Source organism: Ooceraea biroi, chromosome 11, assembly GCF_003672135.1.
Source record: "Ooceraea biroi isolate clonal line C1 chromosome 11, Obir_v5.4, whole genome shotgun sequence".
NCBI lineage: Eukaryota > Metazoa > Arthropoda > Insecta > Hymenoptera > Formicidae > Ooceraea > Ooceraea biroi.
The window spans coordinates 3,111,322-3,137,065 of record NC_039516.1 but is presented as its reverse complement, the minus strand read 5'-3'; the positions used below and the strand labels follow the sequence as shown (position 1 = coordinate 3,137,065).

The window sequence follows — 25,744 nt, the reverse complement described above, 5'->3', positions numbered from 1 at the left end:
GGAGGGGGTCAGGGGCCAGAGGGAGAAACACGACGAGCAACAGAGAGAATCGAGCGAGAGGATTCTCGCCGCGAGTGGCGCTGCCTGCGGAGTGTAGGAGCGACAGAGAGAGAGACAAACAGAGAGAACGGGACAGAACGAGGTCTCCGGCTAGCTGGTGGATCGTACGGTGGAGAACGCCGCGGGGGAAACGGAGAGTCTCTCCCCTCGATCGCTCGCGCCCTTCTCTCCCTGTTGCAACGAGGGGATTTCCCGCGGCACCCCCAACGAGAAGGGAGAGATGGTCGCGGGCGCACGCGCGCAGTCCTAGATTTCGTCTCGCCTCCTGATTTTTCGTAATAAAAACGTTTGTCTTGCCGAGTAGAGCGGTTCGCATATCTCCGGCACGGCGTGCAGCGCGCGCCATACGCGAGTGGCGCGTGTCTCCCACGCGTCCTCTTCAACCCCCCGGCGCATACACGAGAGGGACGGACCGTGTGGACGGTCGAGTGGATTCGGGACGCGCGCTCGTCTGCGCCGCGAAAATCGAGAGGGAATGAGAATCGATGGTGGAGTGACAGGTCTGCGCGTCGGGTACGACAGGCAGGCAGCAGGGAAAGTTGGTCGAGTGTGTAAAGGGTGTGGCTAATTCTTAAATACGCGACAGGGGTGGAATTCTCCTTTAGTATCTTCTCCGAGAGAAGGATGCTCCCGAAGCATCATTTTCCGGCACGTGGCGAGGCCTGGGTCGATTTAGGGGTTCAGTCAACGATATTAAAGTCGCTAATAGCGTCTGCTACTTGCAATCAGAATATGCACACGCGTTATTTGTTTCCTGATAGTAATTGTTTCATATTAGGGAAAGCTGCTCTAATTAAGTTTTCTAAGGGTCAGTGCGATTTAGAAATTACACATGCACTATTGCTACTCGACGAATAAACATTAAGCACTCATCAATGCGCGATGAAATCCCTCGGAGTCCATTGTGGTCCGTCATAGTCCACCGATCGGCCATTTGAAGTGGTCCTTTTACACTGGATAGATACCTGGCGTGGCTTCAATCCATTGTTGCATTTGTCGATTGCACTTTCGTCGTTGACTACACTTTATTCACAAATTCACTTGCACTCGCGACGCGTTTTTTACGAATTTATTGTAACGTTCTTTAATATATACATATACACGTCAAATATCCTTCCAAAGATGATGGAATTTAGAAATATGTTTAACAATCCTTCGACGTACGGAATGAATTTCGGCATTTTCCTTTATTGTATTTTGTTTTGCTGCGCTAATTACGATATATACGAATTAAATAGTTTTGTCTTTATCTTCACGATATTTTTTAATTAAATTTTATTACAAACACGTGTATAAATAAAACAAAGGCATTGTAATAGTACAGATTATAAATGTTTCCGAAAGTATTCCCAAGTTTTTCACAATGTCAGATAATGTGATTAAACTATGCAAAACTTCTCAAAGTTTCTATGCGAACAATTATAAATGTCCAAGGTTGAAAGTTAAATTATCAAATAAAACAGTGGTATAATTATAGAGAAAGACAAATTTTACATGTAATGTAAAGAATATATACTGTATATTTAACTCGTATGTAATTTAGAGAGAAGTTTTCAGTTTTTTTTTATACTAATAAAAGAAGTAATACATTAAAATAGTTTGATTTTATGAATATTTTAATTTAACAAGATGTGAAAAAGAGAAAAAAACAGATTTAGATGAAAATTTAAATGAGAAAGTTATGATTTATATCACTATTTATCCAACAATTATGCATGCACAAATCTACATGCAAAAACATAATGTTAACGCTAAATCGCACTGAGAGAAGAAGCCAAGAGAAGAACCTATCACCTTAAATAATTTCTCATGCATCACTCACCGAACAGCCGCAACTCAGGATCGGCCGCATCCTGTTACGAAAGTCTGAAACAAAAGACATCCATCAATTAGATTTCAGCATGTAAATAACGAAAACATATTATTCCTTTACTGTTTTAACACACAATATGTCATTAATTCAATGAGTACTTTTCAGTTTTCAAGTGTAAAACAATTAATGGAAATGCAATGTGAATATGCAAACTTACCTTCGAGCCGATCCTGCTTGGCTCGAACCGGATCCTCTAGTGACGCGCATCTGTTGCAAAGATCGCAAGATCATCTGAATATAAAACAAAAATAATTATTCCGATTTCTCGTAACATTCTAAACTAACAATTTGCTATAATATTCAATTAATAATAACTTATAGAAACATTCTAGAAATAAAAATAATCATTTTGATTAGATTTCGATGCAACTGCTCTGCGATTATTAAAACTCGATTTGTCAGGTTACAATTTCATTTAAAATTTAATTTACATGTTATAAAATCAACGAACAATCGAATTGTAAGAGTTGAATGTGTATTAAAATCTATCGTTTTAATAAAACAATTTTTTAATATAATTATTTGTGTGTAAAATTATTTACCTTACCGATTGTTCTGCCATTGTCCAATGCCTCTCCTAAACCTCTTCTCCCTCTCATTGTTAGCGACCTTTCGTGAAAAAAATAAAAACGACACTGCCGATACTCGTGCATTTAATACATTAAACTCCACATAGGAACTTACTTAGGAATGAAAATAAATTTAAGAGTTTCCATGATGCCTGAGCAACCGTGGGGCACGAGGGATGAAAAGGATTGTCGGATGTTGCGACTGCTATTCGAGGCTAACGAACACTTCAATATCTGATGCTACTTTCCAGCTTCCCTCGGCTGAGATCCGGCTCGATTATGTAATTTACCCTGTAATTTATTCGCCTGGATATCCGGCAGAACATCCAGAGTTTGCGGTCCAAACTACTTCGCGAAGCCCGTTTTAACACGCTGCACTCGCGATGCAACGTTCCGCACATAATGATAAGCGTCAAAATTACCGCCGCGGCCGCAACGCAACCGCGTAAGAAATAGTTGAGGTAATTTATAGTTCATGTAGTAATTGGCTCACATTATTGAAGAACATACAGGATCCCTCGAGTTCGCGATCCATCCTGCTCGTCGTACAATCTCTCAAGTACAATCAACTAACGACTAAGCTCGAATCGAGGGCCTGCTTTTCACACAAACAGCTTCACCTTATCCGTATTTTTTTCTGGAAATTTGTTTTCAACGTCAATGTACGAATAATAAGTCTTCCACGAGAGACGTCCTCTCGCAAAGGCGATTGCAAGAATAAACAACAAACGCATCTCCGTTCTATACGTTTATAAATCACAAGTATTCTGATCTAACGTTTTCTCTTTCTCTCTCTTCCTCTTTCTTCCTCTTTCACAGCGGAGAGGATCTGCAGCCGAAGAACGAGGCAGGCAACTGGAAAGTTAAATAGAAGCCCGTAATAACGAACCCCGTGCTTCAATTGCAGGCGGACTATTTTCATATTTATCCTCCCGACGTAACGATACGGGGGCCGAAGCCAAGGAGCTCGTCTCTGTCGTCAATTAGTAAGACTTGGAACGCAAAAAGAGATGAATTGCACTTTCTTAACGATACCAGAAGAGGACAAGAGAGGTCGTTACGAGAGCCATCGCGCATAATGGCGTATTGATAACGATTGTTTCGTAAGTTCCGCGAGCGTCTGTGGCAAACGGCTCTGACAAGATCTACCAAACATCTCGACAATTAACAGATTAAAAAACAGTTTTCCGCGACTCGGAGCGGCGACTTCCTCGAGCGGGCGAGCTCGCTCTTTACTGCGAAAGCGAGAGGAGAGCCAATATGAGTTTACTTGGGCCGAGAGCGCAGAGGAATATCCCCGCCAAGTGAAACGCGTACTTCATCGGTACCGGAGCAAACGGAAGGAGATCCCGCGGCCCATATTCTCTTTTTTGTCGCGGAAAACCGACGGACGGGCGCACGCACGGGTGGCCAATGTGCACGCTGCATGGAATCCCTCCATCTCCCTCCCCGCTCGCCCCCGCCCACTCGAACTTGAATGGAAATTAAAAACAGTTACGCGATTTAAAAGCGACACGACGAGTGAAACACGCTCAATTTATAAATACAGCGCGCAACGCGGTTTAATAAAACGCATGCAGCCGCCGTTTTTCGGATTAACCCGGGCTGCGGACAATTGTTTCCATTTCCTCGAATTTTTTTATCCCCCTCCTCCCCTGCACCCTCCCGTGTTTTTTGGCTAACCGACAAACTATCAGGCAAACGCGCGGTATTTCCAATTTATTTTTAAGCAACTGCAACGCGGCAGTAGCGCGCCATTTATGCGTATCTTCTGCAGGTTATTGTGCGCTACATATTACGATTATTTGTATGCACGATTATTTACCCCACGGTTGCTCCAGCGTCGCCCCGATGCACCCCTCGCCTCCCTCTGCAGCTCCTGTCGATGATCCATCGATCACTGCATTTTCGCGGTACTTATTCACGCGCAAAATACGATTAAATCACGCGAAAATCCGCATTCCGACGCGACACTCGTTCACGGCTGCGAAAGTAATCGCGCATGCGCAGTACGGCAGAACGACGATACTTCGAACGGAGCCGCAACTAACCACAACGCGCTTTCGCGTGCATTGTCAAGCCGAATCTCGCGACAGTTAATAAATCGCGTGGATTGATCATTGTTAATCGTGAGATGTTCGAGCGAGATTTTCGGTTATCACGTCTGTCTCTCTCGGTCTCGAACCCTGACGTAAACACGCACGGAGAATAAATAATACGAGGAGAAGTTGAGACGGGAGTACTACCGCGCGAATGATAAACTGGCGTCATAAATATGGCGCGACGTATGTCGCGCGTCCTGGATTGGGCGAAGAAAGGCGCCAAAATCAAATACATGTTGCACCTAGTTATTTTTGTTAAAAATGTTCTTTAGCAATTTTCGAGAAAAATAATTACAGCCACCGATTTGAAATAGTCGACAATAATTTAGATAAATAAGATTGTGATGCACTGTAATATTATTTATATAATATTATTTATATAATATTTTATTGAGTTGCAATGTATATTCGTCTCGTTTTTTTAACGTTTTTAATAACGAATATATATTATAACTCATATTATTAAAACACTAAAAAAACGAGATGGATATATATTACAATCCAATATTTGTGCGTCAACACATTTATTATTTTTAGAAACATATTTTAAAAATTTCCTCTTCATCACTCACGCATTTTCAACATCCGCAAATATTTATGAAGCCGACAACAGATAGACAGTCAGTTCAAATCGATCGTAAAAGTTCTTTATTTATTTTTCAGATGCAGTGGTCATACTGTATGTATGTTTAAAAAATTATATTAAAAGTATAAGTATAGCTTGGCTCTCAAAGTGTGTTAGAAGGCGTACAGTGGTGGCTTGTATCAGTCGAAAAGGACGCTTCATATGACACTGAATTATGCAGACGTTTCTACACAGCATCGTTATCGGCGAAAATCGGGTCACCAACAGTCCACGATGCTATGAGAAGGAGGGACGAAAGGAGAAGGAGGAGGAGGAGCGACACGTACAAATGCGCCCTTAATATTAACCCCTTCGAGCGCGCAGAAGCTACGAGCACCACGTGCCCTTTTGAACCACTGAGGGAATCTTCCTAACGGTGGACCTTGCCTGAAATACGGAAGTTCGTTGTCACGAGCTGAAAAATGTATATTCACAAGATGCAAGATACGCCCGATACTTGTTTTTCTTGAACGAACACGGTAGAAACTTAACTCTCCGAAAAAGTAAAGAGGAAGAGAGAGAACGGGAGAAAGAGGGCGGTTCTTCTTGCGAACGAATATCGAGGCAAGGCGAAGAAACAAGAAAATATCACGAAGAAAAATTTGTGATATTTACTTTTTTTTTCTTTAATACTCCCAAAAGAATGTGTATTTCAAAGGGTTCCGCGAGACGAACGAAAATGAAGATGAGGAAGCACGAAATCAAAAAGATGTACAAGTGCGATCATCCTCGCGAGAACGATGATCCCAGAATGGACAGGACGAGCACGAGCTGTTTACGAAATTAAGTAATGTACTTAAATAAAAAAATCCACGACGGCGTCTCCGTGATCCGTTTTAAAACCGGCCTTTTAAAAACGGCTGGGTTTAGCGTCGCATCCCTTTGACGCTGGGGATGGCGGAGCGCACGAATAATATTGAATTAAAAGTATAAACAACGGGGGAGTTGACGCAAGTTCTCAAACCGGATTGTATCCGTCCTATACGGCACGAAGGTTGGCGGCAGAAGCGATGTATAAAGTTGAGTTTCGTTCCGGCTCCGTAAACTGCGAGTACATCCCCGAGACTTTTCCTTTATAATCGCGTTGGCTTTATTCGCTGAGGACCTCCGCGTTACGGTAAGAGTCCGCAAGCTACCTCCCGATTTACGCGAAACACCGACGACAATTTTCGTAGAAAAAAGTCCAGCCATCATTCGTTTCGCGCGATTTTGTTTTTCTTTCTTCAACGTGTGGTTCACCAGAGAACAACGCTAACGCCTTCGTACATGCATGCATAGTAGCGAATAAACAATTAACAAAAGAAATAGGAAAATACGGATTTCTAGGATACGACTGAACAACAATAGCTCAATCTTATATATTAAAGAGAAAGAGAGAGAGAGAGAGAGAGAGAGATAAAGAGGAACCTTATATATGAGATTCCAACAAATTCCTTCTGTCTCTCTCTCTCTCTCTCTTTCTCTCCAGGAATTCAATTTTACATATTTTATATTTTCCAGATAAAATTTCGATCTCTACAGAATATTTGAATTGACGTTATTCTTGAAATAACACAAGACGTAACATTTGAAACGAGTCACAATAGCCGCAATTTTCAGAGAATACTTTGGAGAGCATTAATTGCGTTAAACGCGCAGCTTGTGTAAGTATCCTAATCCAACAAAAGAAGCAGTCGCCTTTTAACGAAAACGCGTAAATACAGAACATCGAGGGAGACTGGAGATGCTTTATCCCGACGAGAAGGGTCGACGAGTTCCCTGATCCTGTCTCGAGAGTTCCTTCGCCCTCCAACAAAGATCGCCTGCTTATGCGTTGCTGGCGAATAAATGTATGACTCACGCAATGTATGAAAACGATGTCGAAGATTACCGTAAGCCCGATGGATTTCCCTGACAGTAAACGTGGGGTGCGTTTACGCATCGCGCACACTTTTATAAAACGCGCGTCGTAAACGTGGACTCATCTCGTGCCGAGAAAAGAATATCTCGACGAGCTATAATAATCACATTGTGCTAAAACCAACCTTATATTCCAGGGTAAGAAATTTTTAATCGCAATAAAAATGTTTTTACGATGAGCACCTCGCGAGATTAAGCGTTATTAATATGTAGTTTTTTCTCTTGGCGCGTTACGCCGAGCTAAACAATAAATTATCGCTTTTTAATAGTCACATGATGTTTCTCCTAAAATCATCTATAATTAGCTTTCCTGATTTTTCACGGAGATTGTCCAGCAACGCTATTTAGAGGCAACTCTTTTAAACGTTGTATCGCGCAGCTATTCCTGGCGCGCGACCGCAGCGAGATCATATCGCTGACGAGGGAGTTATTCCCAGTCTACAATATAAACTGGCCGCTCCATATAAAACTGCCGCTGTGGGACAACGGATTCATCGTCGTTAAATTAAGTCGTCGAGATCTCTCGGGTAGCAAAGATCTTTCTTGGCCACTTCTCTCATTTATATTTATACACCATCAGGTTTTCCCGCTAAATGGCTCATACGAGTTTCAATCGGGGCTTTAAACGGACCTGGATATTCCTCGTTCGTCCAATAAATATTGGGGCGTCTGCCCCAATAAATCGATGATGACCGACAAATTCACTGCTGAAAGTACGAAAGATTAACCGAGGAGCAACTCCATAATTATACAACAATTGCATGAAACGCGAAACCGTCTCGGAAATCGAGTGCTACATCGCATCGGCAAATCATAGGTGTTTCGTACAAGCTGGCGAATGTATTAAGAACGGGATACGACGTTACACTAAATGAACTTCCGGTCGCCTTAAGTTCTCTTCCGCGCCAGAATGAAGTAGCAATTAGAGCGCCCGCGAGCGCGACGCTTGTTTTACAAACTTCGTTAAGCGACGCAAATTTCCGTGCGAATTCGCGCTCAGCCCGGTATCGCTTAAGGCGTATTTCGCCGGATTCGCTCGTACTCGTCACCCTAGGTGAAAACGTCCAAATTGTGCGCATGAGTTCTGAACGAACGAATTCATGTTTAGACATATCCGTAGAAATTAACTACCCGAATTAACTGGCTCATGTAGCGCAACACGATTTCGCAATTCTGACGAAATGCAATTACTCGTACGCGGCAGTTTAAGGTAACGAAATATTTTTCCAGCGCGTAACAATATTTTTTTAATCGGATAATTCTTCCGATATCGTTTTATAGTAGTGTGCGATAACGTAGAAATAAACGTATCCACCGACTCGCGTTTTGTAAAAACGATCCACTTGCGAGATCGGGCCGGCGAGAACAAAGCCGGATATTACCTGTGCGCGCTAAATATTGTCAATAATTACAGAGCAGAGTATCCTCTAACAAAGAGTTGCCGGGACGCTTCCTCTGACAAAGGGTAGCCAAGCACAATTAGCTAATCGGTCTATACTACCTAATAACCAGGAATATTCATTTCGAGTAACAACATCCATTCAGTCAGTTCCCTTTTGAACCGGCAATTCTCGATTACCTATCTCACCCATTACTAAAGTTTATTTAACAATACATGTGAACACGTGCTGAGTACATAATATCATTTCCGGTCGTGTTCTCGTGCCAACATCAGTTGTTGCGCGGTTGTACGTGAACCACTGGGCATCATTATTATCTTCAGTTGGGGTAGAATCGCCTCGATATAGTTTATTTCATCACGATACGTAATATTATACTAAAACATATTTCACATTATGTAACGCGTGAGGAAAACTGGGAAAGTGGCAAATTGACACGTATAGTCTGCTATTCCTATCCTCGATCATCACGTTTGCGGCGTACATATGTTTTTGCATATATATATTTTGCATATATAAAATAATCTAATATACTTCAAACGGATACATCGATGAAAATAAATAGGATGTTAAATGTTCGACGCGACGGTTGAGTGCGATTAGGATATCGTTCAGCGTATAAATTTTGCGCTCTCACTGAATTTTTTTGACATTCTCCATAAATGAGATCATTCTCCATCATGTCGACTTGTTCTTCAAATGAATACATCTTGCATGATTGACTTATCTATCGATACTACTTTTTATGTTTATCTTATCCTGTGAACTTATTAAGATGGCCTTCAAAGGGTCTTTGTTTTCATTGAAATAAGTTTACGTCACTATTTATTTTCATCGATGTATCCGTTTGAAGAACAAGTTGATCCTCATTTATGAGGAATGTCAAAATCAAAACATTCCGACAAAACATACTAATAAAGCGTCATTTCGTACATCTTTTAAACGTAAATTTCATTTAATATAAAAATGTACTTTTTATCGTTTTCATTTACATTTAATTTTGTGTCATGAGTTCCGTACTTGTTTTAAGCTCCTCTATAAAATTATGGAAAAAAAACATACCGAACCTATTAAAAAAATGAAGGTGACCTTGATATCTTCGAAGCGCCTCCACCAGGACAAAAGTTATTATCGCCATATGTTAGCCCCCTTCGTACCGTATAATTTTGATTACATAAATTTTCCTCTTATAAATTAGAAGATATTTAAGGTGGTAATAGTTATTGCCCCACCCTGTATATTAGATTATTTTTTGGTGCTGCAGTGATTCGGATAATTGATGGTTCGGATGATTGACGTTCGGATAATCGACGTCCAATGAGATACTGTTTCACTAATACAATTTATTAATAATATCAAAATGATTTAATCAATACAATAAAACTATAACAATAAATAACTTATACGATTATGTAATTATCATATCAAAATTTAATCTATTCTAAATAGTCTGTATAAATATTCTAAAGTATAATATGATAAATTGACAAAATGCAAAACGAAAAATAGAATATGAAAATCTCATGGTTATAATAGATATTGAAAATGACCGAGCTGTAAAGTCATGTAGACGCGAGGATTCCTTTTCCCGTCATGCCCGATGGGAAAAGCAACAAATCGCACGGGGAAACTCGTCGACACTAATTTCCTGAGATTCACCGCACTGGGATTCCCGATAACCCGAAGGTCGATCTTACTCCCCCGGACACCCCTCATGCCGTGACAAAAAGTCTGCTCCACACTGTCGCCGTCGTCGTCGATGGCGACGCCGACGTCGCCCCGATCATCGTGTTCACCCCGAACGAAGAAAGGGATGGAGGGTCGACCAGAAAGTAAACCTGAAGAATTCGGTATCCGGATCACATCCCGCGGTCAAAAGACGCAAGGGACGGGACAAAGCCGTTGTAACAAATAAATTCATAGAGAGTCAGCTCTCTCTACGACAAATGAATTTATATACGCGAATTCGTACTCCCTTACACACAGGGACAGGGACGTTATTTTCACGCTTTTCTTTTCTCTTTATAGCCCTTGAAAAATCGGAGGGACGTCGGATAGGGAAATCAAGCTGAATTGATAAGACGAACGGGCAGGGCACGATTCTCGCGTTATCTCGTTCTCATTCACCGTTCTCGCAATTATCACGGACGACCCCGGTTTTTAACTTACCCCTTTGCTGCCGGGAGCTCGTTCTGACGGATTAGGGAAGCGCGGGCGGGCGAGATGAGAAGGACGAGCGTCACCTAATTTCGGGAGGAGATTGCGAGACACGACTAACGATCAGCCGCTAGACGTCTGTCTACGTGCGGCCGCATCCACGTGCGTTGCATCTGCACGTGTAATTCGCATACTCGTGTATTCCAGCCTGAGAGTCATCCAAGGGTGATGAAACCGCACGAAGGCGCCGCATCGGTGTGCGCGTTGTGCATCGCGAAATATCGTCTCAATACCGTAAATGTAACTAATTCGAAAAAAAATGGAAAACGTTATCGGATATGCATATCCGCTCGGATAACGGATACCGAGCTGGTTTACGCAAAATACGAAACGTTCGGTTATTTAAATATATAGCGACGTGATGCGAATGTCGCGTATCAATTATCGCTGCTCGATGATTAACCGAGTCCGCAAATTGACTACAAATTCGCTAATTATGCAATCTACTATGCGGAAATCGCCTCCGAAGAAATCGCGGACAGTTGCGCCGCCACCGATCGCGAATCGCGCGCTGCGCCCCTCCGTGATCTCCATAATGAATCTCCATAAATATGCATATATAATATCTGCTCGGTACGAATCAAGCGCGATGTTGCTGTAATTCGATTCGGCTGCCGTGCAGTATTGCGCGCTATCGGATTTCCATTTTAAAGTACCGGGAGCGGAGTGTTTCAACCGTGTAACGGTATCGTAACTCGTATCGAGAGTTGCAACGATAATCGTCGGAGGGAACTCGCGATTTGCCGAGCAGTGCTGCAGCAAGCTACGGCGAAATTGAAATTGTCATCTTTTTCACTCCGTACTTGACAACACCACGATGCTGTTACATGAAACAAAGCGCGCGCGCACTGAGCTGGTTAATTAACGTTAATTAGGATACATGGGAGAAGAATACGGCAAACTCGTTCAGATAAATGTATCTCGACGTTTTAACTTTTTTTTATATTTTGGTACACGGTGTTTATAAAGAAATGTATACTCTATTCCGATCGCAGCGGCACTGAAAAACATGTTTTTATCATACTTACAAATGATATACAGGGTGGCCCATTTTAATTTATACAGTCGATTTTTTAAAAAACTAAAAGAGATACGAAAAAATGTTTCAGACAGACATGTCACGATTTCGAGGGGGACATAAGATGATACCATTGGTTTGACCTTGAATAGTCGTTTGAAGGTCACGCGAAGATCACCATCAATTTCTTAAATTGAAACCCTAACTTTTTATTGCAGATTCTTATTCTCCATCGAAAAGTAAGTAACTTTTGTCTGAAACATTTTTCCGAAAAATGTCATCTTATGTCCTTAAAATGATCTTCAAGATGAGTTTTGAGGACATTTTAAGGACATAAGATGACATTTTTCGGAAAAATGTTTCAGACAAAAGTTACTTACTTTTCGATGGAGAATAAGAATCTGCAATAAAAAGTTAGGGTTTCAATTTAAGAAATTGATGGTGATCTTCGCGTGACCTTCAAACGACTATTCAAGGTCAAACCAATGGTATCATCTTATGTCCCCCTCGAAATCGTGACATGTCTGTCTGAAACATTTTTTCGTATCTCTTTTAGTTTTTTAAAAAATCGACTGTATAAATTAAAATGGGCCACCCTGTATACACGGGCACACGTAGTTTCAACGGAAAACGTTGTCAGATTCGCGAAATCAAGATCTCCCAGTATCGAGACTTGGCATATCGATTATCTCTTTACGCATTATCGCATCCGCGAAAAATCGGGGGCGAAGGATCGGAATGAGTAGGGCGAGTGGACGGCGCGAAAGCGATTTGGCGGCGTCTCTCTTTCACATTCCGATTACGCGAGGGACCCGAGGGCAAACTCAATCTGGAGCGAACGTTCCATTACGGGAATGGCCGTGACAGCCGGTGGACACGACAAAGCCACGGCGTGTACACACGTATCATCTCGTAACGTCGGCGTCCGCGCGTTTAGAGCCTATAATCCAGGCGCTATACAGTGCATAAGACGGAACAGCACCTAATCTCGCGTCCGAACATCGCGCCAAGCACGACGGGGTGGACGCTAAATCGAGATCTAAATTGGAGATTAGCCCACCGTCGTGATGGTCGTCGGTCAGTCCTTGGTTCGGGACGCGGGCGCAGGTGAATGCGAGATGAGCCGAATGCGGGATTAGGCGAATAAATGGGGAAATAATGCGTCGGCACGTGGCAGAACGCGAGTGTTCATCGACGTTGATCGAAACGCTCGGCAGAATGCAGATTGCCAATCAAACATCCCATGCGACAAATTGAATTTTTCTTTTAGGGAATGCAGACACAGCCGCCTCCTCCTGCCGGAAACCTGTGTCGATCTGCTATTCAGCCACTGATGAGAATCGGAAATCTGAGATTGCCGTAAATTCCGCAAAAATTCTTAAAACTCCGAACTTCGCGCATAAAGCTTCTTATAAGAGTGCGGGACTGCTCTGCGTGTAGCACAATACGGAATTTCACGGGCTTCTACCGACGTACCACGGCAAAATTTACGAGAACTGGCACAAGCACGAGCGCATAAGAAACAGATTAACGTTCCCGTGGATTAAGAGTCGTTACCAAGGGTAGTACCAAGAGTTTTCTTCATAGAAAATGGCACGCGTATGCACGCCGGTAAACGTTTCTACGGACACGAAAGTGTAAACAGAAGTAAAAATACAGAGAGTGTAGAGTAGATGGAAATGGAAATTCTAATTACGGAAACGGCCATGTCAGCTGAAGAACATAACGGAACTGACCCCCTTTACAATGAAAGGTCAGCACACGCGTGGACCAGGCGAGGTTTATTTCAATTCCTTTTCATGCGGAAGCAGGCAAGCGGGAAATGAAGTGTACTTTAATTTTTAACCGATCAGCAGCGTGTCCTGTGAAACTTGACGGAAACGTGACCTACCACGTGTGTTAGATCTCTCTTTTCAAAGCGGTAAGGACGTACTCCATCTCTTTACTCAAAAATGTTAAATTTTCAGAGAGCGAGGCCCTTAGAAAGGCCAACATGTCGGAATATAAAAAGCTAAAAACCTCTCTAACATTCTCAGAACTTACACATCCGACTACCTAAGAATACATAATATGTTTGCTTAATAAATTTATCAGTTAATTTTGCAGAGAAAGTATTCTTCGAAAATTCACGTAATGACGAAATAATAATGAAGTGAAATATGACAAAAATTCTCGAATTTTTCATTATATTCTTGAATTCATTACCGTATTTTAATGCTGCTATGTTCAAAGTTAATGGACTGGAAGAAACATAATTCACTCCATAGTAATATATTTCCCTACGCAGCTCACGATGGAATCTCTGCCGAGTTGATGGGACAGTGATACCCAGAAAATCGATTCCGTTCTAACGCCCTTAAATATCTAATTACAGGAATGGATGCTTTGGCCAGTAGATAAAGCCAGCAGTGCACGGCTAAGTAAATGACAGAAGAGTAGATACAGTAAGCCGAACGCATGCACGTCAGTCTTGTATGGCCAAAATTCTGCATGAAATACACGTTAATAAGTTAGCTCAATATTCGAGCATTTAGTTTTTACGTTAATTAACGACGCACCAGAAAATATGCCTGGACTCGCAACGAGGTATAAGAGGTAAAATATTTACAATAATTATCGGACATATTTTTTAACAAGCATAACGTAAATGAGATAACTGTTAGAAATTTTATTATAAATTAACTAATCATAATCATGTGATAGTTAAAATGCAATTATTATAGGTTATTACTGATTATTGCTGATTATAATTATTAAATAATTTCTGCACAAATTAATGTCGGAGCACGTTTATTAAAATGCAAGGATATTTACGTCCGATCAATAAAGAAATAAAAGATTTTTCTCGTAATAATCATGCATTAAAAACGAAAAATTTATGATTTTTATATATTATTTCTCATACATGATGCATAGATGCTGGTAATGAATAGATTTAGCAGATTTCATTATTAAACTCTTATCCATTAAAGTTTGAATGAAAAAGACTATGAGTTATTCATACAGTTATATGTACATAATTTTGTATATAACATCTATTTTCGTGGAATTCGCAAGGGACTCATCAAACCTCGCGCAAAACTAGTCCACAACATTTTTATATAGTATCATTTTTATGCAAATTGTTATGCACAAGGGCTTCGTTAAACACAAGACTTCGCTAAACAAATTATGTAAATTTCACTTGTAAATTGTAAAGCACTGTTTCTACAAAAACGGAAAAATTGTTTACATACCTACTTACCTAAACTGCTATATGTGCATCCTGTTGCAATCGCTGCACTCTGACCTGGGCTTATCAGCATAGTACGTCGATAGTTTCTCTTGTCTACCCTTCTGCGAGAATACCAATCGAATTTGATTCACAATCGAATTTGATTCACAAAACATAGTTATCAAAGTAGAATCTCTTAAGATTGAGTTATATTTACATGAGAAGATATGATGAATGATTTTCAATATGAATGACATAAAAAGAGAAAGCATATGTTGAAGAAAAAAGAAAGAAAAACGGGAGAAATATTATACAATAACATACAATAAATATATACAATAATAGAGATGCTGTAATTTTCGTTGATCGCAGGCAATTCTGGTAATTTCAGTATAAAATGCTTTACATGTAACAGAGAATATTTGGAATCCAATCACAATATTTTCAACTTGCAACGTACAGAATCAATTGATGACGTTTAACGCGGTTTTCATATTTAAAATCATTTGGGTAATTCTGCAATTAAATGCAATGCTTCAAGATTATTTGCGCTATGACTTAATTTGTTTTAACGTTCAAATAACAAATTTATCTTCCTCTTCGAACGGTTTCACCGGAATTTCCCTCAACTGCTTATCGCTTGCAAAGGGATATCCGTGGAATCCGGCATAATCTACATTCGTATTATTTCCAGTCGATTCAAGTAGCAAAGGTACAACGAACATCGTGAGTACGAATCGCGGATTACCGATAATTTGCCATTTAATAAGAGAAGGAGAAGAGGAGCGATCAGTTCGCACTCTCTGCCTCTCTTCCTCTCTGTCGACAGGTGCTTCAGGATGCGTGCGGATCTCTCAACCTGTTGAAGTCCTGAAATCCGTTTCCTACGAGTGCCCCGTCGAATCGACGACATTCGGATTTCAATCTGATCGCTGACGGGGATGGAAGAGGGACGAGGGGTGTCTAAGAGAGCGGGGAAATTCTTGTTGAGAGGCGGCACGCAGAGATTGAATTTTCGGTTTCCTCGAGCCGCCGCCGCAAGATTTTCCCTCTCGAGTCGCGCCCTCGCGAATTTTCCCCCTCGATTTGCGCGATCCCGATCGTCTGAGTGACCCTCGACCCAACCTCCCCCATGTCTCGCGCGTCTTCGTCCGTCGCGGTGCATTTAAATCGACTGCTTAAGTTGACTATACACTAATCCCGTAATTCATTTACATATTTAACGCGCGCGTCGCGTTGGCGAAGTTCGCCGTGCGCGGATGGGACAGCCGGGTGGCAAGTGCAACGAAGGGAGTAATTAGTTATGCACGTGTACGTACTTGTCGATCAACTCTTAACTTCTTTAATTTAATAACGTGCGAGGGACGGGGCGAGAATCACCGCGATGGAAAACAGCAAGTAAGGTAACCTTCAGTACTTTTTATGCTCCTTTTTCTTTTCTTTTTACTTAATCTCAATGCTATTTCGGGAACGGAATAACGCCGTGAGTGTGATGACTTCCGGCGATGATCAGATTTGATCCGTGGGCGAGAACGCGTGATGTGCGAAATTGCTCTCGTGCTAATCCTCACGCAACTTTGATAACTCAGGAGGTTGATTCGGTCGTTACCTAGACCGAAGCGTATCGATTATCGTCCGATGCTCTTGTTTCTCGACGATGAAATACGGTGCTCCGGAACTCCGGGCCTGGGGAATGGTGGACGAGGAAGGCGAGGACGGTTCCTCGAGAGCGGGGGTTGGTCGGAACGTTTCACCCATAGCTCGATGTAGGACGGTGGAAATACAAAATCGCCGTCGGTTTCCGGCAGAGCTTCGAATGGCGAAGCTACGCGGCGTATAGATAGGTATGCGCACATATATTTCGTATTGGACAGCGTCAGGAAATTAAGCGAGGCGGTCTCAAGGGTGACGTTCGGACCTCAAACTTCGGCCGGGGAACTTTTCTCAGCATTGTGCCGGGATTTATCTCTTCCCGAAGTGTCGAACTGCTTTCGGGAGAAGAGCCGCGGAATCCAGAAATATATTATTGCCAGCCACGTGACTAGCGTACGAATGTCGTTCGCCCATCAAGACGGAGACAGGTGGAAGAACGGGAGGCGAGGACGAGGGAACCACGAATGGAAATGATCGATGGCAATAATTGAACTATTCTAATTCGCCGATCACTCGATCGTTAATAACTTTAGCCTTTTATACCGATCAATTATCGTTTATTTTAACATCTAAAAACACAATAGTTTCTTTGTAGTTCCTGAAGTTTCATTGATAGATATATAATAAATTTCAACAAACTAACGGATTTATTCAATTCGATATGGACGGTATGGGTAGAAAAAAAGGATAGATTTCTCAAAGTCCTATCTTGCGAGATGAGAATCTAAATTATTCACGCGTTTATTCCCTGCTTCTTCGCATCGTCTACATACTTGACAGAATATTCGCCAGTGGGATCGTACTTCTTCTTAAGTTCCTCCCAAGTCTCTGGTTTCTGAAATAAAGATAAAAAATTGTCTAAGCAATCGTCCTTCTTTACAATAAGAAGCTTATAAGATTGCGTTTGTCGACGAAAGCGGGGCGTCGATAACTATATCCATATAAAATCATAGAGACTTTTACTCTGAAAGTTTGCTAACTTCTTTCGTCTTGACGCTTTGTACTTTATAGGAACATGATGAAATCGTGCTACATCACTGAAACAGTACCTTTAACTTCGAGAAAAAGAAAGATATTTACGTAACAAAGCTAAGAATTGAGGAAACCAGCGATCTTAAAAAGACAAAGAAATCTCACGTAAAATACGTAAAACTAGATTCTTTTTTATACATATAAACGTTAAACGACCAATTGTACTAATCCAAAAAAATGTGCTCGACGTTTCTAGAACTGAAACTTTAAAATACGATGGATTCAGGACGAGCTGGATCAAAATATCTCTCTGCCCGCTCGTGGGTGAAATCGATTCTCAAAGAAGGGACGCAAATCGAAGAGGCGACGGATCCACGTCACCGTTAAATTATTTGGCCACGGATGCGAAAGTTTTCCGGGCGCGGCTCGTAACGAGTCGCCAGGACATCCCCTGTCGCATCCCGGACCACCATCACCCCGGAGAGGGTTAACCCGTCTCTCTGAGCGAAAGTCAAACTAGTTCCGCGGCATTTAAAGCCGGTCGACGTATCCCTGGAGTGTTCCCATGCCGGTTCTACTCTTGTCGGTGTCAACTCATTACACAGACCCATGTTTAATTAGCCCGGCGAAAAGTGACAGGCGATACGTATGAGAGCGGCCTGCATGAGCTCGCGTACCTTGTTGACTAGAAACCGGATGACCTTCTCGGTGCCTTTCTTTTGCTTCTCGCTGCACTTGCTGCACGAAGTGACAAGCGCGTCCGGAAGGTTATCTGCAATCAAAGGAAAGAATTATGACGGAATTCAGATCAGGGACGCGGCTGCGATGAGAGTGCAATGACTTCGCATGCTGGAACCGCACGTTCCCTACGTCCGAGATATGGATACGCACGAGATATGGAGATACGAGTACGGAGATCCCACCCTGGGATATCAGTTTGCCCGTGAATTCGCGAAAAAATTCAGAGCTGACCTTTTTCTTTCTTTTCTATTCTTTTCAAGAACCTAAAATCGGTCCTCGTCGTTGAATATTTTAACGTGTGAATCGATCTCGTCCCTGCCGCGACCGAGGATTTTCTTCATGTATGGGAGACGGAGTTCATAATAATATATTATATGTTATTTCTCGAATATATGCGACGTGTGTGCGCGTGTCCCGCCGGATTCGCCCCGGCTTTTTTGCCGTCCCGCGTCATTTGCACCAGCTGCTCCGGTCAGCTGGCCGTACACCCCCGCGCATATCGCTCGTGAATTTTCTGAGACAAGGACTATATATCCTGGATAACGTATTACCGTCCATCGCGCGTTTTATCTCGCACGATGGAATAATGCGAGCGGAGGAAAAAGAGGAAACTCGGACAAGAGGAAGGCGATAAACGCGATTTTCTCAATGGGGAAAATGAATGGATATATAACGTGACAAGTAATTAATACAACTCGCGGGAGTGTACGTGCGTGTTAGCTTGGGCCGGCAAATAACTAATTCCGCGATACGCATTACATAGTTTCGAACTCCATATAGGACACCCCTGCGCGTTTGTGACGTCACCCTCACATGTAAGGATGCCTCGACGCTATTTTTGCCTCGAAACCCCTCGCTGAAAAAATTGCCATTTATTGTTCGTGCTGCTAACTGCGAACATGAATAACAACGCCCGCGGATGTCTCGACAACGAGTACTTTTTGCCAAAATTCCCTCGGCGACAAACGCCATAATGTTATCATTCATATCTGGTGCCGTACGTACATATGTACCCCCGTTAACGAAACGATCCTGCGCGTCGCGTATCCTCGCATCCTTCGCGATGCAAGAGACGACCATTAGTACCGAGGCTGATTCTCGCATGCGAGTTAGAAAGCGTGTGAAAGATCGTTATTACGGGGTCTTATTCCATCGTACATGCTGTTCCGCATTACCGCGTACATAAAGATGCACCGACATCAAATGCACCTCGGTTACGGATTCAAGTTTCTCGTTACCATCGCCATTGTTACATTACGTTACATTACAAAAACTTTATTTTATCAAAAGTATAACGATGTTGAAATGATTTTAATGAAGTATGTTCTCATGCCGGGTAACCCACATTATGATATTCTCTTCTAAGATATTTTCTTCTAACATCGTCTTTGGGATTAAAAAAGAGATGAAGAGGAAGACCAGCGTTTGTCTGATCATGCAACATATTTTCACCGGCAGTTTTATTGATTAAAAGAACACGAGATATACTGATAATTAACGAGATCGCGAGAAAAGTCTTACCTTTGAGCTCCCTGCCGTCAGGGGTGCAGTTTCCCTTCTCCAGCAAGCAGTTCACGTAGTTTTTGAGCAAGCGGTCACTCGCCAGAATCGAATCCAGATCAATATTATCATACTTGGTGGTGTACTTGTCGTCTGCCAGGACACAGGCTACCGCGAGGAGCAACAGAATCAAGACCTGGATCGTGCATTAAAGAAAATTCCGTAAGATCCGGAGGAGCCGGAGATGCCGAATAAATATTTCGATACGTTCAACTGCGATATATCTACACCGTGTATACCGATGTAGATTGAATGCGGTACGATCGCTGAAACCTCCCCGGTCATGGATCCCCCGGGAATTTGGAACTAAATGCGAATCCGAAAGACCGCGCCATTCGCGCAACGATCATAAATATATCGGCCAGACTGTGAACAAAGTGTCGAAATGCAAAGGGCGACCCTGCTTTCCGCAGGTAAATGTCGAGCATGCGTGCATACGCGGCTAAATGTTTGCTGGCAAGCCAGTTGCGCTCACAATCGTGCCGCCAAAATGTAGAATCGTGGCGCATACGAGCGCATTTAGTGCGTGATGTGAATACCAACGAGCGTGCGCGTGCGTGTGTATGTGTGTGTACATGTGTACGTCTACGTCGCACGCGTGACCGTACTGATCGATGATTCCGTGGAAATTCCTCTGCACCTTGCGAAAATGGAGTGAGTTCACGGGGAACTCCCCTGCTTATGGAAAATAGGAGCACGCGTGCGCGCGAACACGATTGCACGCCTCATTAGTGGGTAAAGTAAAGACGAGAGTGGCCGGCCGCTGGAGCTGCCGCTCCGAGCTTAAAAATCAATTCAATTACGCAAAGTGTGTCAAACGCTTTCTCAAATAGCAGCCGTACAGAGCACCGAGAAAGACACTTCCGTCGTGAAACATTAAAGTCGCGCTCGTGCGACACAAGGTATGTAAAATACGCGAGTGCTCGATACGTATCGCTCGCCTATTTCGTAAGTAACGCGACCCAATTTGCGAAAGCCTCATTAAAATAAATTAGTTTGCACCAGTTTGTGTCTGGCGCTGGTGTCTTATGCGTATTAGCAATCACGGATATCGCGTTTAAGTTATTATCCGACGGATGATTCTCTCGTGTGTGAATATTACAGCGCAAGAAACTGGAGCAATCAATGTCGCGCCGTGAAAGAAGAAAAGTGATATCGCGTCCTCGGATATAGGACGCTTGTCCTTCCAATCCCGAGCTCATAAAATGATGCCGATTGTTCCAGTTCCAACATATTGATTCAGCAGTTGCTTTTCGCACGCAAATTCCAAAAAATCAGACCTTGAACTACAGGTACGTTTTATAAAATCTTGAAGGAAAAACGAGTTCTTAGTTCGTATGTAAGTAGCAATAAATTTGTTTTTTTAGCTTCAGGTCTACTTCTTACTTATGCAATCAGTGATTTAACACGCACTTCAAAGCAAGCAAAAATAAAATTTGCTTTTCGCGCGACAGAGTAGATTCTAGATAGAATCGGAAGATGAATGCACGTAACATGATAAGTGTGCAAAAATAAGATGTCTCTACCGCCAGAAATCTCACTTTTAACTAATTCTGATTTTCCTGTTTTGGACTCGATTTCTTCTGGAAATCGATAATCCAATTTCGACGAAAACACAAACCACTACATCTTCGACAAGGAGCTTCAAACTCGAAGCGTGGGGATTCCTCATCCCCGAAGACCACGACCATCTGGTTACGCTGGTACATTACGGGTTAATGCCGGAGAGTTAGTTAGGATGTTAATTAGTATAGAATGGACCCGTTGTGGAGCAGGAACATGCGATACCCGCTATACTTTGGATGAAGTGCGCAAAGAGCAACGACCGCAATGATGTTGTCCTCGTGGATCGATCCAGAGACATTTAACTCTAAAAGTGAGGACACCGTCATGACGTCCAATATATAACGTCAATTATATTCAATTGCATATTTCTAATAATGTTTTAGCAAATTCAAAACCTTAAAATCGTGATAACGAATTAATCGTTCAACAATACACACAATTTTCTCAATTAAAACCTAAAGCTTTTTATTGAATGGAGCAAGAATATGAAGCAAAAACTTATTTTTCTGAATGATGTAAAAAGCGTCATGTATGCGTCGTTATAAGCGTTCATTACGCAATCGCTGCCATTACCACGAGCGACACTTCCTGACGCCTTTCACTCTCATGAAGAAATTTCACCTCGTTTCAACCCGAGCTACTCGCGATTTAACAGCACACACCGGTACCGTGGTCGCAAAAACGTTCATGCGCGTTTAACGGCGAATTAACGGCGAATTTTTGCGAGGATGTACGAGAAGACAGACGTTGAATCACTGTAGGAGACCCTTAAGCGGTCTCAGAGGTCGTTAACGACGTGAAACAGCCTCGATGCGCCCAAGAACTCGGCGCTGCATTATTCACTTTGAGCCTCTCAGGATCAGATTTTCGCCGAATAAAAGGCGGCAATTAACGTCCATGCGATTCCCACATGGTAGAAAAATATGGCATGCTCGAAATAATTCAGATATCGCGATAAGAATGAGGATTTTAGATCCTTTACTGTCTCTGACGAAGAAACAGGTCATCAATAAGCAGTTTGTACATGCATACAAACCAGAATCAGAGCCAATCGAAATTTTCACATGATCCACAGCAGATACGGTCTCTGCAAACACTCGAAAAAGAAAATACGGAGATAGAAACCAGCAATTATCTCATATCGCGTCACGTATTTCCACCGACGTTTCCCGTAAAAACCGACGTAGTAAGATTACACTCACAACCAACAGCACACCAATCCGTGTTACCTTCGAAAAATCCAAAAGGGGACGACGGAGGGGATCACCGGGAGGGCTTAAGAAGGTCACGGCAGACGTAAAACGTCATTACGACAGAAAGGGGTTAAAGGAAGGATTACGAAGGATGATACGAGGACAGGTGAAAAAAAACAAGGTAGACACGAGAAATGCAAAGGATCGGAGGTGAGCGGATGAGAGAGTTGCGCTTACCTTCATGTTCGAGCGTAGTTAGACTACTGATGCTGGCGGCGGCGTCGATCAGCAGCTTTATAGTCAGCCCCCGTTTGCCTGGGCCCCGAATTCATCGAATCGGCCTTACTCACACGTATCTCTCCCGGTCAGTTCACGTTTCTCGCTACTCCTCTCGACGACGAGATGACGAGGAGATGCGAGAGAACATGCGTCACAGGTGCGCACAAATCTTGGAAATCGGCTGACACGGCTCGCGCGGATCACTCGTGCCGTGCAAATATTGATCGGTACACAGGGTGTTTCTGAATCGATTTAAAAAGTTCCTCGGATTTCCCGGAATGCCCGACTCGAGTTCTGTTTGCGTTTCGCTCTCCCCTCGTGAAAGTTTCCGCTGCTCTGCAGCCGGAAACTGGAAGAAATGACGACCCGCCTCGCCCCGCGATCGGTAATTTCTCGTGACGGACCCACACGCGCTCCCCGAGGTGTTTACCGGCGGGAAAGAAAAAAAGGAAGGGAAAAAATGGCGAAATGCGATGGATTAAACGCCGTGCGTCATTGCACGATTGCGAGATTTCCGCGCGCGCGCGCGACGTTAGAGAGCGAGAGGAGGCGTCAGCGCTTTTGCACGAGAGCGCGCGCGCTCGTTAGCGCGGGATTCAGACGGAATTGCAAAAATAATATTTGGCCGACGTTAAGTTAACGGGCGTGCGCTTCGTACCTCGTTAACTTCGCCGTCGGCCGCGGCCGGGAATTATTGCTTCCGTTCCGGTAGCCGCGCAAAAACAGGCGACTCGCGCGAAAAAAATCGAGGCTCCCGCGGGGTCAGCGCGTTGCGCAAGCCGCGCGAGAGCTGTGCAGCTTCTGCAACCGGCCGAGATGATGCGTTCTCCCGAAGGTATATGTACTGTTGACCGATCCAATCCGCGATAGGACGAAACTCACTTGCGTAATATCACGCGGGATTCTCTGCGTCTAATTGGAATTATGCAATGGACAGCTACATAGTAATAATAACGAAACAAAACAAAACACCGTGTTCGCAATGTAGAAATTTTAGAAAACAAGTTTTTACTATACGAAAAATCGTTTTTTTTTTATAGGTGCACGTGTATTTTATTCCGTTACAACTCGTATCGCTTTTTTTATCCACGCACTTTTGCGATTCGCTCCATTTCACATAATAATGGAAAACTGCGTGTATGTGCGCGCGTGTGGCGTGAAATTGCTGCAACATTATTTCACCTGGTATTGTAAAGGTTGTAACCGTTGGCCGAGCCAATTAACAACAAAGAAATCTCACGGTAATTAAAAATAAGTTGCAACGTTTGTTTTATAATATATAATTTGTCTTTCGGCCGCCCTTAAAAGTGCGTGACCCGTTCGTCATACCAGATCTTTATAACTCGCGCGTACTAAATTTACCTGACGGTGCGCATAATAAAACGTGGAATATTTTATTATTATATCGAGGGGCCAGCTGCGTGTGTGTACACCTGTTACGGACGTCTCGCGCGTAATCTATATTTTACTAATGCGATATCGATAATCCCCCGCCAGCAGGTATTTCCTTTGTTCCGTCTAGAATTAACATCATTAATAAATTGCACCGCCAAAATGACTAGCATTCCGCTCGCACTCGTTTTCCGCGTTATCCGCAAAGAATCATCGAGATGAGCCGCGAAAAATATCGTATGTAAAATTTGCAATACCGCCACAGAAGTACGGTTACAATGCGTGTGCGTAACTGCCAAAATATTGCTATTAACTCTTGTGTTATTTACAAAGCGGAAGTGGCTACGTATGCGAGAGTAGCGCGTACTGAAATTTTAAATACAAAATGTATTAGTTTACATTCTGCAATTTTTATGCATAAGAACACAGACTATGAAACGGCTGGTAATAATACGAGTGAATTATTAACAATCCCCGTTTTCTGCCGCAATCTGCCTGGCTAATTAACTTAATTGTGTATTATTAATTTATTCGACAACATTATTCATATTGATATATTCCAAACATCCGCGGAAATCAATCACAGACGCGATGATGCGCTGTAATCTAGCGCAGAAACGGAAATCGTTAACCGAAATTCAGTAGTATCAATAGTATGATTTGTATCAACGGTATTTTTCGAGATTCTCTGTGTATTTCTATGTAATGACGAAAATGAAAATTGCAGGAATTGTTAGTTAAACTGCTACATGCACCGATAATTTCCAATAACATCAGTATTATATAATATATACATATTGTTGATGTCTGATATAATACTGGAATAATTAAAAGCTATCGGCATTATTTTATTATTTTTTTAATGAATAAAAACCATTATAGGATTATTATCAAGCAAATTGTTATTTTGATATTTAATCTTCGTTTTTCTGAATAATTCACAGAAAGATGATAAAAAATATTACGCAGCACATTTATTATTTTTACAACTTTATTATTATTCGAAAAGAGGAAAATTATATATTATATGTATATTATATTATATTATATATTTATATTATATATATAATACACACACATACACAATATATATGTATCAAAATGAAGGACATTTGCGCCTGTTTTAGTTGTGCATCAAAACATACGTTAATGTATTACGTGTTTCGAGATTGGACTTTGTTTCGATTTAATAATGAAAAATTAATATCTATGCGAAACACATTTACTTATTAAAACTTATATTAATGTTAAAATTTTTGCTACAGATTTAAAAAGACATTAGGATTATAGCTCTTACAATTAGAGACTACTATCTGTGTGCCATTCCATCTATATGGTAAAACGAATAGCAATGCTCCAGTAACCATTGCACAATCCTGACGCGCAAAAATATGCTAAGTACTAATCGTAA

At 42.2% G+C, this 25,744-nt stretch overlaps 1 protein-coding gene and 1 long non-coding RNA gene across 2 annotated transcripts; one reads left to right on the top strand and one right to left on the bottom strand.

The window, feature by feature from the left end:
* Positions 1 to 17,170: 17,170 nt before the first annotated feature.
* On the bottom strand, positions 17,171 to 23,287 carry LOC105288190 (ejaculatory bulb-specific protein 3). Its single transcript, XM_011354253.3, has 4 exons — positions 22,900 to 23,287; positions 19,865 to 20,039; positions 18,280 to 18,374; positions 17,171 to 17,465 (listed from the first exon to the last, which is right to left on the bottom strand). Exons 1-4 carry the CDS (start codon positions 22,903 to 22,905, stop codon positions 17,364 to 17,366), a joined length of 378 nt encoding a protein of 125 aa, XP_011352555.1. The 5' UTR covers positions 22,906 to 23,287; the 3' UTR covers positions 17,171 to 17,363.
* On the top strand, positions 20,046 to 22,574 carry LOC105288191. Its single transcript, XR_895584.2, has 2 exons — positions 20,046 to 21,195; positions 21,271 to 22,574. It is a non-coding gene; the product is annotated as an uncharacterized LOC105288191 (long non-coding RNA).
* Positions 23,288 to 25,744: the final 2,457 nt, after the last annotated feature.